Below are 18,038 nucleotides of genomic sequence, written 5' to 3' on the forward strand. Positions count from 1 at the left end.
ATTCAAAAATATCAACTCCACTTATATTATTAATCAATAATATTGTTTACTTTAACATAATTAATACTTAAAATTGTTTTGTAACATTATTGAAATATTATTTATTGAAGATATTTCATATTTATACATCTAAATATTATTTTTAATAATTACAAAAACAATAAACGAAAACTTAAATAGTCAAAGGCCTTTTTGGTAACTTACACGAAAATTTAGACAATTAATAATTGGTGCTCATACTTTTTTGCAAAATGATAATTTTTTGTGTCAAACTTACATATATATTTTTTATACTAATAAAAAAATAAAACAAAGGGTTGGGTTATGGGATAAAAATAATTTTTTTAATAAAAATAAAATAAAGTTATAAATTTGACATCAAAATTGATTTCAATAATATATTTGTTAATGATATTTTGATAATATTTTAATATTATTTACGTGACATTTTTAATCGTATGTTATAAAATAACGGTATTTTGATAATATTTTAATATTATTTACGTGATACTTTTTTATTGATGTAAAATTATTTCACATGAATTAATAATTGATGTTAAAATATTATAAAAAATTTATCAAAATATCGTGTCATCTAATAAGTGAATGTCATATATTACTTTTGAATTTAAATACAGTATAGCTTTTAAAGTTGGCGCTTTTCAATTCCACCAAGACAAAATCCAAACCCTAGTCCAAACATCCTAGCACACTCTCGTATTGATACTGATCACTATCCAATAATGTCCAGCTTCTTCCTCCTTCACTTCACTTAACTTACTGATTATGCATTAAAGTGAACATAACATCATCACTGTGCTCAGGTTGCAGAATCAGCTAAGCATTTTGTCAAACAGAAAGCAGGCGAAGATAATCAATGGGTGGGGTATTGAAACAGCCGGGTGCATTTGCAATTACGCCGCACAAAGTATCACTCTGCATACTCCTTAAGATCTATGCACCACCCGCACAGATATCGATCCCCTTCCCTTTCTCTTCTGTTGCCCAACACAATCGCCTGGGCATGTTCTTGTTGGCCCTCACCAAGGTCACCGCCACCTTTTTCTTTTCTTCCCGCTGAAACAGTTTCCTTTTCGATTAATTCTGTATTCTTCAGCATAATTTGAATCTCAATTCATCGCACTCTGGGATGATAGTTATGTTAAATTTTGATACTTAACTTTGTGCCTTGTCTGTTCTTTATGAAGGTCTGATTAGTTAAATCTTGTTTGACTCCAAATTTTGACTTTTAATTTATGAATAAATTAATTTGTTGAAAAATTCATTAAGGTTAGCTTTTTCAAAATTTGATTTTTAACTTATATCTAAGCTAAAAGTTTATGGAAAAACTTATTTGTTTTTTTTTCTTTTCTTCTCATATGAATGCTTATAAATAAAGATGTTTATCTAAACGTGTCCTGTCCAAACAGAATTGTGCTATTTCTTACTGTGTAGTTTAGAATTGAACTTACACCTTGTTGTCTTGTTGATGGCTTGAATTGAAATGGCTTTTTTCAATATAATTGGTCCTCTTGATCTTTGTTTTAATCCAGTGTTCGATCACACATTTTCTTCATGCTGGTCGAAGATTTTATTTATGCTTGTGTTGTGAGTTGAAAATGTTGTTGATAATGCAGTCTTGCGATGATATCTTGGAGCCTAAATTGGATGAACTCGTCCATCAATTGAGAATGATGAGTCAAAATTGGGAGGCCTCCTGGGTTATTGATCAGTTGATGAGTAGACTTTCGTCCCTGTCATCGCCCGATGATTTGTTCAATTTTTTTAGCGATATAAGAGGTGAGTTTATCAGCTTTAATATGGTTAGCCCTTAACCATTTTTCCTATATATTTTTTCTGTTTGGTTTCTTGTTTTTTTTTTTTCTTTTTTCTTTTTTTATTTGACATGGAAGTTGTGGCAATTTTTATTATTGCTTATACATTAGACCAATTTACATATTTACTGATATTAAAATGTGGTTCAGGAATACTTGGAGGTTCTGATTCGGGTGCTGTTGAAGATGACCAGGTTATTTTGGACATGAACAGTAACCTGGGGATATTTCTTCGGCGTTGTGTACTTGCTTTTAACTTGTTATCATTTGAGGTATAACGTTTTCCACATGGTTGAAGTTGATCTTTGTCTGAATTGATCTTTATCCATCTCAAAAGAAAGTGGGAGGAGGTGAAGTTGTTTTTCTCAGAAGCTCTATATAGTGCTTGGCGCTTCTGACAAAGTTTTGTTTTCTAAATGTTGCATTTGAATGAGTTTACATTGATATTACTAAACTTCAAGGAACGGGACTCGTCACCTGATATCTTTTGTTTTTATGATGATCAAGTAGCTATTAGGAGTTTAATATACAACTTTGACTCTCTGATTATTTTTTTTTTTAAATTTAAACACAATTTGGAGTGTACAGTGAAAATATTTATTGCTTATTCTTTATATGCTTAGTTTATGTGAGTAATTTTCACATTTCTTCTTTAGGATGAAACTTATCCACCTTGTATAACCTCTAATTTCAATGTCTAGGGTCTATCCCATCTCTTGACAAACCTCGGGATCTATTGTAAAGAAGAACTCTCAAATTGCCCTTCCTATGAAGAACATAGTGTGGATGATTGTAGTAGTAATCTGGAGTCATATTCAGAATATGAGAACATGGACCTGGAGAACTTTGTCTATGAAAAGGTTTCAGAGGAAATTGAAGCAAGAAAGGAGGCTAGTGGAGTTGTTCCATTTCATCTTCATGCACCCAAGACTCTTCTGAGTTTAGTTGATGGTATAATAACTTCACAGGGCAGTTATTTTAGTGCTTTCTGTTGTTTGGGAAGAACTTGACAAATATAGACCAAGAATTTACCAACTAACCAAATCCCACTTTTTTGTTTCTTCTTCACTTCTTTGAGTTTCTCTATTTATGCCTTTGCTTTTGAAAACAATGTTTGATACAATGACATAACTTTACTGATAATGGTGGAACTCACGTGCACAGATATTGATGTGCCTGCCGATTCAGTATCCAAACAGACTGAGAAAGTTAGAGTAGTTAATCCTTATGGGGACTCTTCTAGTAATATTCTGCGAGATGTTGATCAGAGTGGTGCAGTATTCCTGCGGACAAACTGGCAGGTACAAGGGTACTTACAGGAGCAAGCTGATACCATTGAAAAGTAAATAACTTGTAAACCTAAAACTTTCTTGATTTTTCTATTTTCAAAAAAAACTTGTTGTAACAATGCATAACAATTATATTAACTTTCAAGTCGTATTCATACCATTCAGGAATGGTAATGCTGTATCTTACAATGGACTTGAGATTATTCTACAGCAGCTACAAAAATTGGCACCTGAACTGCATCGGGTAAGTTAAGTTTATTACCTTCTTTAGTTCTATTCCTTATCTATTTATTTCATTAAAGTTTGCCATAATTTTGAGTTTCACATCAATCCAGGTTCACTTTTTGAGCTACCTGAATGGTCTTTCTCATGACGATTTTCTTTCTGCTTTGGAGAATCTTCATTGTTATTTTGATTACAGGTAATTGAGCAGTTGTTTCTTTATTTCATCTCTCTGATGGCATTGATATATGTTTGGGTTCATTTGATGAGTAGTTAGATATAAAGCAAGTGGGACATTGATATCATTGATTTGTTCTTGTTCATCATCAATGGATATTCATTGCAACCTCATTAATTACAATTGATTCTCACCCAATAAAATCATTGGCACAATTACCCTGTTGCTATTTTTGTTTGTACTTGTGTGTCACTGGAGAAGCAATACAAAATGTATTTAAAAAGTAAATCGTTTCCAAGGAAGTAAATTGACTTGCGATTAAATGGTGCTCTTCCATGTGGTTGGTTTATTAATACTTCCAATCCTGAATTTATTGACATTGATGATTGTCAAAATTTAGAATCTCGACATATGCAGTTGTAAACCTTTTTCACGTCCTTCACCTATAGCTTTTGTTTTCTGTTATGAATTATACATTTATACCAATATTTGTCCTGTAGACATATTGGAGATTCCACATCAATTAAATATATGGTTAAATTATAGTATATAAGTGAGTGCAAACCTCATTTTTTAAACCAGTTTTGTGAGATTGAGTTAGACCTGAAATTCATTTTTTAAGATAGTATCATAGTCTATCCTAACAAGGTTTATTGGGCTATGTTGTCACTCGTTATTAGACCGGTATTGGATCACCCCAAAATATCTAATTTTATGCTTGAGATATTCACACTTTGGCTTGGAGGGGTGTGATCCCACACTAATTAGAAATATGACTAAATTATAGTTTTTTTTATCAGCATTGACTAAATTATAGTATACATAAGTAGATGTAAACCTTACCTTACAAGTCACTTTTGTGATGTTAAGTTAAATTTTAAAGTTCACTTTCTAAGACATATACCCATGTATTGAGTGCCTTTTTAGCCAATAGAAAGGATTGAGAAGTGTTATCCATTACAACTGAACTTATCTTTTATTTGTTGGGCAAAAGTGCAGGGACTGAAGGATTTGATTTTGTTCCTTCAGTTGCTGGCAATGGCTTTGGAAGATATGAAATCGGTTTATTATGTTTGGGGATGATGCAGTTTCACTTTGGGCATCCAAAGATGGCGTTAGAGGTAATTTTTTGGGTATTTTGATCTGATACATGCTGGATTTCTACCCTTTTCTAGTCCTCAAGGCTTCTATTATTTGTATTCTTTTGTACTCTGATAGCTTTTAAGCCATTATAGTTCTACTATGTATTATTCTTGATTGCCACCCTTATATTGGTTGTTATGTTTAGGTTTTGACGGAGGCAGTTCGTGTTTCTCAGCAGGTAATCATATACACATAAATTTTGTTTATCCAATAAAAATCCCTGTATTTACCAATTATAAGTAAAATCTAAGCGGACAGCAAATGTTACCTATGTATGCTATGCTACATGTGGTACAGGGCAGAATAAACGTTGTTGGTAAATGTTGCCATTTGAACCCAAATCTTTCTCCCTGATATATTAGTCATACATGTGATGTGAGGACTGACAACTTTCATTTGTGCAGCAAAGTAATGATACCTGTCTTGCATATACTTTAGCAGCTATTTCAAACTTGTTGTTTGAAAATGGTATCTCAAGTACAGCTGGGACACTGGGATCATCATACTCACCTTTTACAAGTATAGGTGTTTCACTCTCTGTTCAACAGCAATTGTTTGTTCTCTTGAGAGGTTCTTTAAAGAGAGCAGAAAGTTTAAAGTTAAAGCGGTTAGTGGCTTCCAATCATCTGGCAATGGCTAAATTTGATCTCACGGTAATGACATTTTCTACCTAATTCAATTATTTATTGTGCTAGGAGTTTGTTTTATGAAGCTATACTTACATATAGCATGTATTTTGAACTTGAATCCCAAGCATAATGTACAATTTTATTGTGTCTTTAGCTTCTTAAAATATTCAAACCTCAAATATATTGATCTGTTTAGTATAATAATATAGGAGAGTCACAGCAGATTTGTGCAAATTACGGACAATCAAGTTATTGAGTTACACTGTTGAACTAAGAAAGAGTTATCATGTGTTGATTGAGATGAGACCTGCCTTTTTCAGTGTTTGAGTTTATGCCAGGGAGGTCAACCTCAAAAGCTTTATGTCTACAGCAGGGTGTGATGTATCTATGAAAAGGAAACAAAAGATTCGTGCACAGTCTTCATTGAGATAGATTAAGTATAGGCTAGGATGGCACTAGAAGTCTTAAGGAAGGTTTTCGGGAAAGACTGACTTTAAGTCCATATAAATGTTAAACCTATTGGATTGCAATACAGCTTTGTATGTTGTACTGGACTTTCCTTTGGAATCTGATTTGTTGGCTAATTGGATTGAAATTTGCTTAGAATTTGGTCATGATACATATACTTAAAACTTTAGCACCAATTTTGCACCCTACCCAACAAAAAAGCATTTTTTGAGATGGAAAAATGTCTCTCCCCTAAAGAATTGATTCCCTAAACCTGTCATTTGATTCATCTCTTAGGTATGGACTTCCCATTTTATTTTCTCTAGTCTCAGAGCATGTCACTGTTGCTGTTTCTATTGCTATTGTATTTTGAAAAAAAAAATTGAGAAAATGATAATTGGAGCGGAAGAGTTTTCTGTTATCTGTTACTAATTATATTGAATCTGTAGCAGAAATATTTGAAGCAGTCGCTGTAACTGCGTTCAATAGAAAAGATGGCTAGGATACAAACTATAGCTGCAATACTACAACTAGAATAACTAATTGCAGCTGGCAAAACTAGTGTTGCAGCTTCTGTTGTTGGCTATGCTAGCTGTAGTTAGTTATCCTAGCTGTCTTTTCTATTACAGAAACTACTTTACACTCTACTGGAAATACTTAAGCTCTATTGAGAGATTTAAGAAATACCAGAAAATTTTCTTCGCTTTCATTTCTCAGTTTCTCTTAGTTCTTCGTGTATTAAGTTCAGAACACAGCTTTGAGCAATTTGGGTTTCAAATAACCACTATGAAATTGATCATTCCCAAATGTGGTATTCAAGTGTAGTAGGATACTCTTTTCATTATTACACATCATTTTTTACTTTGGTATTGGATGTTGGTACTAGGCACATTGAATATCTAGTGCCATAGTTTATGGCTTTTAAAGTAGACAACTAATATTTTTTTATTTAAGTTATTTCAAGCTCTCCTAACTTAAAGTAGATCTTAAGTCCTGTTAGTGGGTACTGAAATACTGCAACTTTTTACATCATGTAGTTTCTTCATTGCAGCATGTTCAGCGGCCCTTGCTATCATTTGGTCCAAAAACTAACATGAAGCTCAGTACTTGCCCAGTTAATGTTTGCAAGGTTATATAAAATCTTTGTAACTATTCTTTTGTTGGTGACAGTTGTAGCACATGAGAATCAAATTTTTAGTTTATTTGTTATATGACTGGCAGGAAATTCGGTTGAGTTCTCAGCTGATTAGTGATTTTAGCTATGAGAGTTCTGCAATGACAATTGACGGTGCTTTTAGTACAGCTTGGCTTAGGAATTTACAAAAGCCGACGGGTTCCTTTGTTTTGAGTCAAGAGATTGGATCTGGCAGTAGTACTAGTGCTTCCCAATTCATTGCACAACCAACCTCAATTCCTGGATCTGTTCTGCAAGTATTGGGTTCATCTTATATACTCCGTGCAACTGCCTGGGAGTTATATGGGAGGTAAAGTTGCTATTTGTGTTCAGATATGTTTATATAAAATAAGGTTGCACTAATTATGGTCCTATCTTTTTTTGGGAAAATTGTAAACTGACAGGATATAAATGATTAGGGTTCCATTGCTTTAGAGCTAACCTATTAATTAATAAATTTAACAAGCTGGTATTGCTTTTCTTAAATGTATTTTATTTTTTCTATTCTAAGACTGGGTTTTAATCCATATATCAATTATCTATTATTGTGAAGCCTTCAATGTAAGTGATATGTGGCACCACAGATTACTCCTTCCGTTTGCCAGATAGGAAGAGTTGTAGGTGAAGACTTACTGGCTATACTAGGCATAAAAATTGTTGGGAAATTAAGACTTAAGCACAAGAGAGGAGAGTCCAACTCAAAAGACTAGTTCACTAGGTAGGAGAAACTTAAGTACCAAATTAAGTAGCTCACCTTAATCAATTTGGGACTCATCCTAACATTGTTATCCCCTTTAATGCTTGGCTTGCTTCCACCGTGGTCTTCTAGCAGTGGATGGAAATGAGAGGATTAAAGATGATGGTGGTGGTTAGCTTGAGATTTGGAATGATTTGTGAGGAAAGTTTTGTGGATCCGATTACATGTTGTTTCTGCTGTTTGGTTGTGAGAAATGTGGAGAAAACCACATTGACTTGTGGTTTTTAGGTGAAGATGCAAGATAATCAATTATGTTGTCAAAATAATGGTGTTTTGAAGAGTTTTCAGTATACGTAGTCAATTATGGGGCACTCATAATCGATTATGAACCACTCTGATCAATTATGGATGTTTTTTTTTTTAATTTTTTCTATAATTATATTAACAAATAATAAACAAAATTACTAATAACAAATAAAACCATCTTAATCTCCACTCTCTTCTAACTCGTGTAAACAACCTTACTTCCCGTTGTAATTGTCTTTCTTTCTTTCATTTTCCACTCCCTCCATCTCTTTCACACTATCCAAATTAAGTGTGAGAGTTGACATCTAAGGCGGCTTCACTCTATTGACAACTTGGCTCACCTACTAGTATTCAGTTTGCACCTTATTTCAGTTTATAAGTAGCCATTCGTGTTGTTCAACTCTATATAAAAACACCAATTATTAGAAGGTAAGCACAAGAGGAGAACCCAGTCCAAAATGTTAGTCCATTAGGTGGGAGAACCTCAAGTCTTAAGTACCACATCAATTAGCTTATTTTACTTATGTGGGACTCCTAACTGAGTATTCATGGGTCAGATTGGTTGAATGGAAAAAATGAAGTACTCATGGGTTGTCATAGAAGGTCCAAAACTCAATAAATTTCTACATTACAGGAACTATTGGAAATAGTGGAAAAATGTCACACAATCACACCATCTGAAAAGAGGAGATAATTGGTTTTTATGGGGCATTTATGTATTGGTTAGTACAACTGTACATGTGTAGTAATGAATGCAAAATATTAACAGCAATCATGGTCTGACTAAATGGATTTTTAGATAGATAGATATTGTCCTTGCAGTCTCCCTTCTCTTGCAACTATTTTCTTAATCTTTGCTTGATTTTAAGTCAGATAATCTGATGATTTTCTTTCTCTTTATCCACAATTTTTTTTAATAGTATTATGCCATTCTTCTTAGTCCTTCATGCCAAGCGTGAGAAGTGACTATTATTCCATCGTATGAAGCTAAAGAGCAAAAGTGAAAGTTATCCACTTTAATTGAAGACAAATACTCAAGAGAGAGAGGAAGACAAGGCACGTAAAAACACAAGTCTGTGTTTTATTATATTCTGAAAAAAATAATAATAGTTATTGCTAGTCATTATTAAAAGTGAAACAGTGTAGTTATCAAGGTCTTGCTTACCAAACACGCAGAAATAAATTATCAGTCAATACTTTTTATTCTAGTATTTAATGAGGTGACCAATAGTTTTCAAGCTCAGCCAGATAAATAAAAATGGGTGCACTAACCTCGATCTTGACCAAAATTCCGTAAGTCTGATTATACTGTAGCAGTTACGGTTATAAATAAAATAAAGCAGAATGCATGCTTTGTGTTGGCAGTTTTGTTATGTTTTTGTTTTAATCTATTTTCATCACTTAGGATGATTAAAGCTATAATTCTAGCTTCACATGCATATAATACTAATTTTTGTAATATTTTGAAAGCTTTTTCTATGAATTTACAATCTGATTTTTTATTTTTTTATTTTTCTTAGCTCACCGCTGTCTCGAATAAATGTGCTAGTACACGCAACTTGCTTTGCTGATGCATCAAGGTAGCTTCTGAGCTGAACATGTTAAAGAGATCAAATTCCAAGTTGCTATTTTGTAGCGCCTTTGTTTTATTATGGAAAGCAACCGTATAATCTCCATTTTGTTAACTTTTTGTTTAATTATCTTTGTTGGTTTCACCAGCTCATCAGATGCAGCATTAGCATATGTAAAGCTTATTCAACATTTGGCTGTATTTAAAGGATACAAAGGTTAGATTGGTTGCATACAATTGAGTGGATTTCCGCCATCTTTTTTCTAAATATTGTATGTGATTGTTAACACATTTGCATTTCTTTTATCTTGTTTTTGTTCTTTTGCTAATAATTTGTAAGTTGCCAGTGTAACTCTTTTTTGAAAAGTAACGTGATAAATTCAACTTAGTGGAAATTATTTGCAGTACAAATTGCCTTTTGTTAGTACAGAGTGGTCTTTTTCTTTCTTCATCAGATGTTAGAATGTTCACTATCGCCCATTTGAGCTCCTTCTCTTACCTTTCATCCTTATTGTTTCTGAGATCTTCCTTTGTCTGTCTGTAGAGGCCTTTTCTGCCCTTAAAATAGCAGAAGAGAAGTTTCTGTCTGTCTCAAAATCACAAATCTTACTGCTAAAGTTGCAGCTGCTTCATGAGCATGCTTTACATCGGTAAGTGGCCTGGTTCATTAGTATTCAGAATCTTTAAATATTTGCGTCTGAGATTTCTGCACCGTTATTAACTTAATTGGGCATCATGTAGCGGAAAATTAAAGCTAGCTCAGAAACTGTGTGATGAACTTGGTGTTTTGGCATCACGAGTTACTGGTGTTGATATGGAGCTAAAAACAGAAGCAAGCCTTCGCCATGCTCGGACATTACTTGCAGCAAAACAATTCAGAGAGGTTTTTCTATTATTGAATTTACTAAAATCTACCAAATACAGAAAATTAATCACATGTTATTCACAGTTTGGGTTGTGAATTTATATTGCATGTTAATTGTACTGTATTAACTCCACAGATTGTTTTTAATTTTCATACAATGATATTTAGGCAGCTGTTGTGGCACACTCTCTCTTCTGCATGTGCTACAAATACAATCTTCAAGTTGAGAATGCTTCAGTTCTTCTTTTACTTGCTGAGATTCACAAGGTATGTTATCATATTCTCTGACAGACGTGTTAGTGCCTGTAGTCTGGATAAACTATCAAGCACATTCTTTATGTAACAGTAAAAACCACGGATCAAGCCATCTTTCTTGTTTTCTCTCATTTGGATAACTTGTTATATGTTAAGTTCTGATCTGTAATTAATTCAGATTGGAATTAATACTGATTTGATATTGTTGAAAATTGAGGAAATAAATCAAAATGAAGAGCTTTGATATGGAAATCAATCAGGATTAATGTGGTCTGATTTATGCTGATAATGATAGGATTTGATGTAATTATAACCTGTCTTTCCTTCTTTTCAGCTATAGCAATAATTTCCTTATTTGTGGTCATATTAGTGTGAAGAATTATTCTCCTCTTGTATATACCTCATTTTATCAGTCAGATCAGTATCAGTGAAATATATTCACTTGTCTACATTATATAATTACAAATTGCTGATGAGTTAGAATTTACTGCCAAGTGACATCTCTCCACTTCATCACACAGAAAATGAAAATTTGTTTATTAATCAGTAACATTACAGGCTAGTCCAGCCTCTACAATATGATAACTGAAGAGCGAAAAGTTGAAAATGAAAAAGTATAATGGTTGTGAAAAATTTTAGTAAGCACTAAGCAATTACTAGTGTGAACAGTGTTTCTTGTACTTGTTTGTAAGCACTCATCAGCATCACTCTATTATTCAAGGGAAGTCATGGCTTAATTTTCTTTATTTATTTTATCTGATTTAACTGCTTGATTAATTTCTTTTCTTTTCTTTTTAGTGCATGATCTATGGACTCATCCTAAATTACTGACAGTCTACTATATACTTTCCTATTATTGCGTTCTACCGTTTGTTTAATCAAGCCTTCGTTAATTGTTTTACCAGAAATCAGGGAATGCAGTTCTCGGTCTTCCATATGCTTTAGCAAGCCTGTCATTTTGCCTCTCATTTAATTTGGATCTTCTAAAAGCCTCAGCTACTCTCACCCTTGCTGAGCTTTGGCTCTCTCTTGGATCAAGTCATGCAACAAGGGCTCTAAACCTTATCCATGGAGCATTCCCAATGATTCTTGGTCATGGTGGTTTGGAGCTCCGCTCACGTGCCTATATTGTTGAAGCCAAATGCTATCTGTGTGATTCAAACTTCAATGGTATGTAGCTATATATGTGCCGTTTTTGCAAGTATTTCAATAATAGCCGAATTCCTGATTCTGTAAAAGATATCAATAAAATAAGGGGAAAATTGTTCAAGAACATAGTTTGTCAAATGGATTGAGCGTTTACTTACGTGAGACAGTTTTGACAAACATTGAAGTTCTTTCTCTGGTTGAGTCATTGGAAGTTGGGTAAGGAAGAGTTTGGCAATTTGAAGATGACAATAGGATGCTTGTTGAGAAGATATTATGTGTATTTAAGATATCTACAAATTTAAATTAAAAATTTCAGGGAAAAAGGATGAACTTATAATATAGTTAGAGAATCAGTGTGACTCTGTTTTGGGGCCTGTAAAGTGTAAACAGTAAACTCCGGTGGGGCTATTTTTGAGAATCTGGAATCAATAGAAGTAGGGTTTGTATTACATTTTGAAATCATCTCAGGTTGTTTTTGCAGATTTCTTTGTGCTGAATTCTCTTAATTTCCATTCATCTTTTTGAAACAAAAGATTGAATTTCTCCCCGTGTGATTTTTAAAATACCTATTTACAATGTTGCGTACTCGGGCAATAAAATTATGGAAGTAATGAGTTTGGAAAATTCTGGTTTTTTCTTTTCTTAAAAGGTTTTTTAGTAGGATATGTTTGTGTTTGTGAATTTTTGGTTTTCATAGTTCCCACGATTTCGTCTATTGCCGGAAAGTTTAATGGTTTTTTTGAGGGGTTGATCCCATTTCTATCCTCATGTTGGAGCTTTAACTAAATTTACTAATTTTGAATTTTTCAGTCTTCGAAGATTATGAGGTCGTGATAGATTCATTGAGACAAGCATCTGAAGAACTTCAACTTTTGGAGGTAAGCGAACTTCCAATCTTGTCTGTAAATGAGAGGTCATGTAAATGAATGTCTTCACTACATGGTAGAGACTCTTATTGCATACTTACTAGCTTCCTAACAGTTTCATCAGTCCTTTTTTATTTGTAAACCTCTTTGCTGCATCTCTGCTTCTACATACCAGATAAATGTTTATTTAATTGATTTTATGGTGTCTTAGAGACACGCAAGATTTATGTTGCTTTGTGATGTTGAAAGCTCACTAGTCACTTGTAAACTATCCCCTCTGTAAATTTGTCTCATTTAACCCATTATTTTCCTTTACCATCCCATCTTAAACAAGTTGCTTCTCAACATCCAAATCTCTTTCGATTGCATTTGATTTGGAATATCATTTTCTTGTTTCCTGCAGTTTCATGAACTGGCAGCTGAAGCTTTCTATCTTAAGGCCATGGTATATGACAAACTGGGGAAATTAGAAGAAAGGGAGGAAGCTGCAGCTTCATTTCGCAAACATATTTTGGCTATCGGCAATCCTCAGGATGAGGATGATCCTCTTGTGCGTTTTGATTCTTCTTGATACCCAATTTTATATATAAGCTAATTAAATTACATACGATAGTGATCACTAATCTTCTGTAATTATCAATGTTGTTTATAGCTGTAGTCATTTTGTTTCCAATTAGAATCTTGGATGCTAAAGATGAAAACAGCCATAACCAAGACGTATGGCATCGACCTTGGAGATGCTTTGTCTCCTCTTCCCTTTACAGAGGTGATTCATGTAATGAACACACCAATGACAATTAGTTGTTACTTTAGTTTATATTAAAGTAAATCAAAATCAATTGCCCTTGTAAAAAAGTAATATATTTACTTTCTTCCTCTGATTTAAAACTTCCGCTCAATGAAAGGAGACTATATTAATAGTGAAATAATAAAGTGGTTAATTAAATTTATATTTCTTTATAATTATGAGTATGCATTGGCCAAGTCCTTACATAACAATAACGTTCCATCTTTCTAACTTAGAAATTTTCATTGAGTGTCAGGATTATTACTCTTTTATCTTGCAGAGGATTTTTGAAAAGCTATTTCTCTTTAAAAACAGTTTCTATTCGTAGTACTCTGAATGCTGTTGGTCATACATTTCAGTTAGGATGAAAAAAGTGTGGAGCGAGTTACTATGTTAAGTATTTTAGTTTGCTGACATGTTTAGTTTCGTTCCACATAATTTATAGTTTATGCAAGTTAACAATGAGATAGGACGGAGTGAGTTGACTTGCATAGTCAACAATTTTCTTTGATTATATTTTGAACTTTAAATTAGATAAAATTCTTTTATTTTAATTTGTCGTTCTTTTATTTTATGTTTTAATTATGCAAAGTTCTCGAGGTAAATATGTTTTTATTCTTTAATTTTTAATAAAAATTATGATTAATTTTTTTTTTAAAATTTGATTCAATTTAGTTTTTCAATTTTATAAATGTGTGGAGTTAGTTTTTTTAATTAAATTTTGTTAAGTTATTTAGCATTTTAAATGTATTTTATGATAATATTGAATTGTTTATACTTTTTGACATTTTTTTCTAATATTAGTTAAAAAACGTATTTGAAATTTTAAATAAATTTAACAAAATTTGATTAAAAAAAATAATTAATTTACATAATTATAAAAATAAAAATTAAATTAGTCTAAAGTTTTAAAAAAACTAATTCTAATTTTCATTAAAAGTTAAAAGAAAACATATATTTAAGTCAAAGTTGTTTCTTTTACTTGCAGTAATATTGATTAATTTTTATATTTTAGACAACTTTTTTATATTTTCTTGTTTATAAACTACTTAATTTTGACATATTTACTTGATTAAGTTTTAATCTTATACTTATTTAATTTATTTTAATTTTATTGTTATTGTAAAATTCAGAACGCAATAAAGATACAAGGTATTAAAACAATTATTATTATTATAATATTTGTATAAGTTTTTTTTTTTTTTAAATTTATGTGACAGACTCACATGTCCGTGAGGCAAGCATTATCCATAGCGCTTTAAGAAAAGAAATCCGTAATTTGGATGTGCTAATCAGATTTGATGTTTACCTGTTAAAAGGAGATGAATCAGTTTGCATTGTCATCCTGTTTTTAATAAATTTCAATTACCTTCAACCACTCCATTTTAAGTTTCGTGTTGTCAAGAACAATCAGTACGAACCTTTTACGACCATCTTATCTGTTCATCAAATCCTAGTTGGTCCTACATATTTTTCTCCAAAGTCAGGTGAAAATATTATATTTTTCTTCAAAGTACAGTCTATTAAGCATCACCCATCGAGAGTTTTATACTGACTTTAACACTATTAGCAAATCAAGTTCGAATTTGTATAAAATTAAGAAAACAAATTATGCATTATGTTAAACTTTTTATTCATTTCAATTTTAAATATTTTCATTATGCATTATTAATGTTAGATTGCAAAGTTGCTTTTCCAATATGAAATTATAACAATTTGTAACGCTGTGTTGCTTCAAGATTTTTCTTTATCTTTAATGTTGTTAATGGAATCACAAGTGTTAATGTGTGTTATAAAATAAAAAGTTAAATATATTTTTAATTCTTTAATTTCATTAAAATTAGTTTATTTTTTAAATTGTTATTCAATTTAGTTTTTTAATTTTATTTTTTTAACTAAATTTTATTGAATTTATTTAACGTTTTAAATGCATTTCATAATAATATTTGAGTTATTTATATTGTTTATACATTTTTTTTAATTTTTTAAAATAAATTTAATAAAATTTGATTATAAAAATTAAATTCACATGATTTTTATATGGGAAATTAAATTAATCTAAAATTTTGAAGAAAGAATAATTTTTACTTTTACTTTACAAAAACATATCTAATTCTAATATAAATATATAAAAGGAAATTCTTTTAGTTTTCATACAAAAATTTGCTTAATCTACAGAATAAATTCATTGATACACTAAAAGTGGAAATGTAAGATAGAAGAAAGAGAGAAAAAAAAAACTGAAGAAAAAAGAATGTGATATAATGGAAGAAGAGAGAAAGATAAAAAAAGATAATGAAGCAAAGACCATAATATCATTAAAGAAAAGATAATGAAACTTACATCCGTTGAAGATACAAAGATAAAAGTTTCATTTTTAGAAGATAAAACAAACTCAATAAAAATTAAACTTTTCTCAATTGAGACAAAATACGAGAAATAAAAATAATGTTTTTACTCTGATTCGGAAAAAAAATAAATTATCAGTAACAAATGTACGAATAATAATAATAATAATATTAATTATAAATAATAGTAATAATATTTATATTGACGTAAAATTAAAATTTGTTTTATTTAAAATTTTGTATATTTTAGTATTTAAATTTTAAAAATGAATTAACATAGTATTTTTAATTTAATCATATTAAATTTTTTTAAAGTGTCAAATGTGTTTTATGTCACCGTTTGAATTGTCTGCATCTTTTTTGACACTTATTGAATGTAAAAACTTTAACTTAATTGAATTTAAAAGACTATATTTATTTATTTTGAAAGTTTGAAGATCAAAATATACATGAATTTTAATTTTACATCAAAACTTAAGAGATTAAAATCATATTTACCCTTAAAATAATTAAATGTGATTTTTTTAAAGTAACATATTACTTGAATTCAATTATACTCCATGGTTGAAATTATTTAACAAGTTAAAAAAATTTCAATGAATCATATCATTGAATTCTTATGTGGATGCTAAAGTTAAAAATATTTAAGGGTTGATTTAATGGTTAAACGAAAAAAGAATAAAGCATAATTTAATTTTTGTGATTATCTCTTTTAAACAAAAACTATTTTTCTCGATTATAAATTGAGGTAGTTCATGTGACATAAATTCGCTAAAAGACTCAAATAATTATATTAATACATCATTTAGATGAATAATTATATATGTTAAAATACATTATTGATGACTTGTACATGCATGAAGACATGATCAAGTGTTTCAAACGTTGTATATATGTATGATGTGATGATACAAGCTTGAAAATAATTCACTCTTTTAATGTTACTACTCATATAATAGAGTAATCATTAGCATTTATGAATAGTTTTAAACATTCTTAAAAGTAATTAATGAAAATTAAATAGATATCATTTTAACATTGTGTATTTATTTAATGTATATATTATTTTAGAAAATTTTGATGTAATGATAAAACTAGTACAAATTTAAAGTATATAATAAAAGGGATCAAGTCTGAAGAGAAGATATCTAGTCTTAAAATAGAAAGTGATCTTTTAACCTATTCTGGATTTACCAAGTGAGATATTAAGTACATAATTCTTTTTAATCCGTCATAATACATAATTAAGTTTAATTAGTCATAAGAATTTTTTAAATATTAATTTTATACATATTATTTATGCTATGAATTAATATCATAATATAATTAAATTGAATAACAAAAAAACGTTGATTATATTACAAAATTAGAGAGATAGTTGCGTGTCTTAACTATACTTCTACTTTCCGTAATCTTGACTAAATGCCCAAACTAATTTATCTCTTATTAACATAAAATAAAAATATTGAAAACGACCAGTCAAAATGATAATAATATTTTTTTTTTCTCTTTTAGATAAGCAATTCTTTACACCTCATGTGTTATCCGTATACCACAAAAAAATAAATTATTGCATAACTCCTCAATCCTTTTCTGCATTTTCTACTTGCACATAAAATTAGAAATCTAAAATTAATTAACTGTGGCAACCACATATTTTTATTGGTCCAAAAGATTACTTTTTAAATATATTTTCCTTTTTTTTGTTACTTAAAAAACATTAATTTTTTATTCTCACTTTAAACAGCATTAGTGCTTCTGTACAAAAGTGTTTTAGTGATAATATTATCAAAATAATATAAAAAATACTATTGGGGGAACATGATGGGTTCACATGGATACATTCGGAGGAGATCCCATCCCACTTGACATCAAGAAATATATATATATATATATATATATATATATATATATATATATATATATATATATATATATATTTGTTTTCGTATATCACCAGTACATTTGGTGGGGTGGGTGATTTTGACCATTTTCTTTTAAATACACCATTAATTAGTTAGATCGTATAGAAGAAAATTTTATTGAGGTTTAATGTTATAGAATAATGTATTCTTTCTATAATGAATGTAATTTAAGATTTTTTTTTCACACGTGTTAAGAGTACTAATAAATATTTCCTCCAGAATTTTTAACTGTCGCCTTTTTAAAGATTTTTATTTTAATTTAATTATCATTTTTAATATTTAAGAAAATAGTAATTACTCTTTTTATTGCTATTTATACTTTTATTTTTCATTGTACAAATGAAAAAAAAAAT

The 18,038-nt window shown here is 30.3% G+C and overlaps 1 protein-coding gene across 1 annotated transcript; it reads left to right on the forward strand.

Moving 5' to 3' along the window:
- Window positions 1-651: 651 nt before the first annotated feature.
- On the forward strand, window positions 652-13,513 carry LOC124820941 (anaphase-promoting complex subunit). The gene is made up of 20 exons (XM_047292735.2): window positions 652-1,048; window positions 1,638-1,800; window positions 1,986-2,107; window positions 2,537-2,786; window positions 3,000-3,177; window positions 3,290-3,368; window positions 3,460-3,545; window positions 4,519-4,645; window positions 4,813-4,845; window positions 5,072-5,320; window positions 6,795-6,872; window positions 6,965-7,227; window positions 9,441-9,500; window positions 9,640-9,707; window positions 10,035-10,140; window positions 10,232-10,373; window positions 10,524-10,622; window positions 11,516-11,780; window positions 12,570-12,637; window positions 13,029-13,513. Exons 1-20 carry the CDS (start codon window positions 878-880, stop codon window positions 13,194-13,196), a joined length of 2,775 nt encoding a protein of 924 aa, XP_047148691.1. The 5' UTR covers window positions 652-877; the 3' UTR covers window positions 13,197-13,513.
- The last annotated feature ends 4,525 nt before the right edge of the window (window positions 13,514-18,038 follow it).

The sequence above is a fragment of the Vigna umbellata genome, chromosome 1 (genome assembly GCF_029865625.1).
Source record: "Vigna umbellata cultivar VRB3 chromosome 1, Vumbellata_1.0, whole genome shotgun sequence".
Taxonomy (NCBI): Eukaryota; Viridiplantae; Streptophyta; class Magnoliopsida; order Fabales; family Fabaceae; genus Vigna; species Vigna umbellata.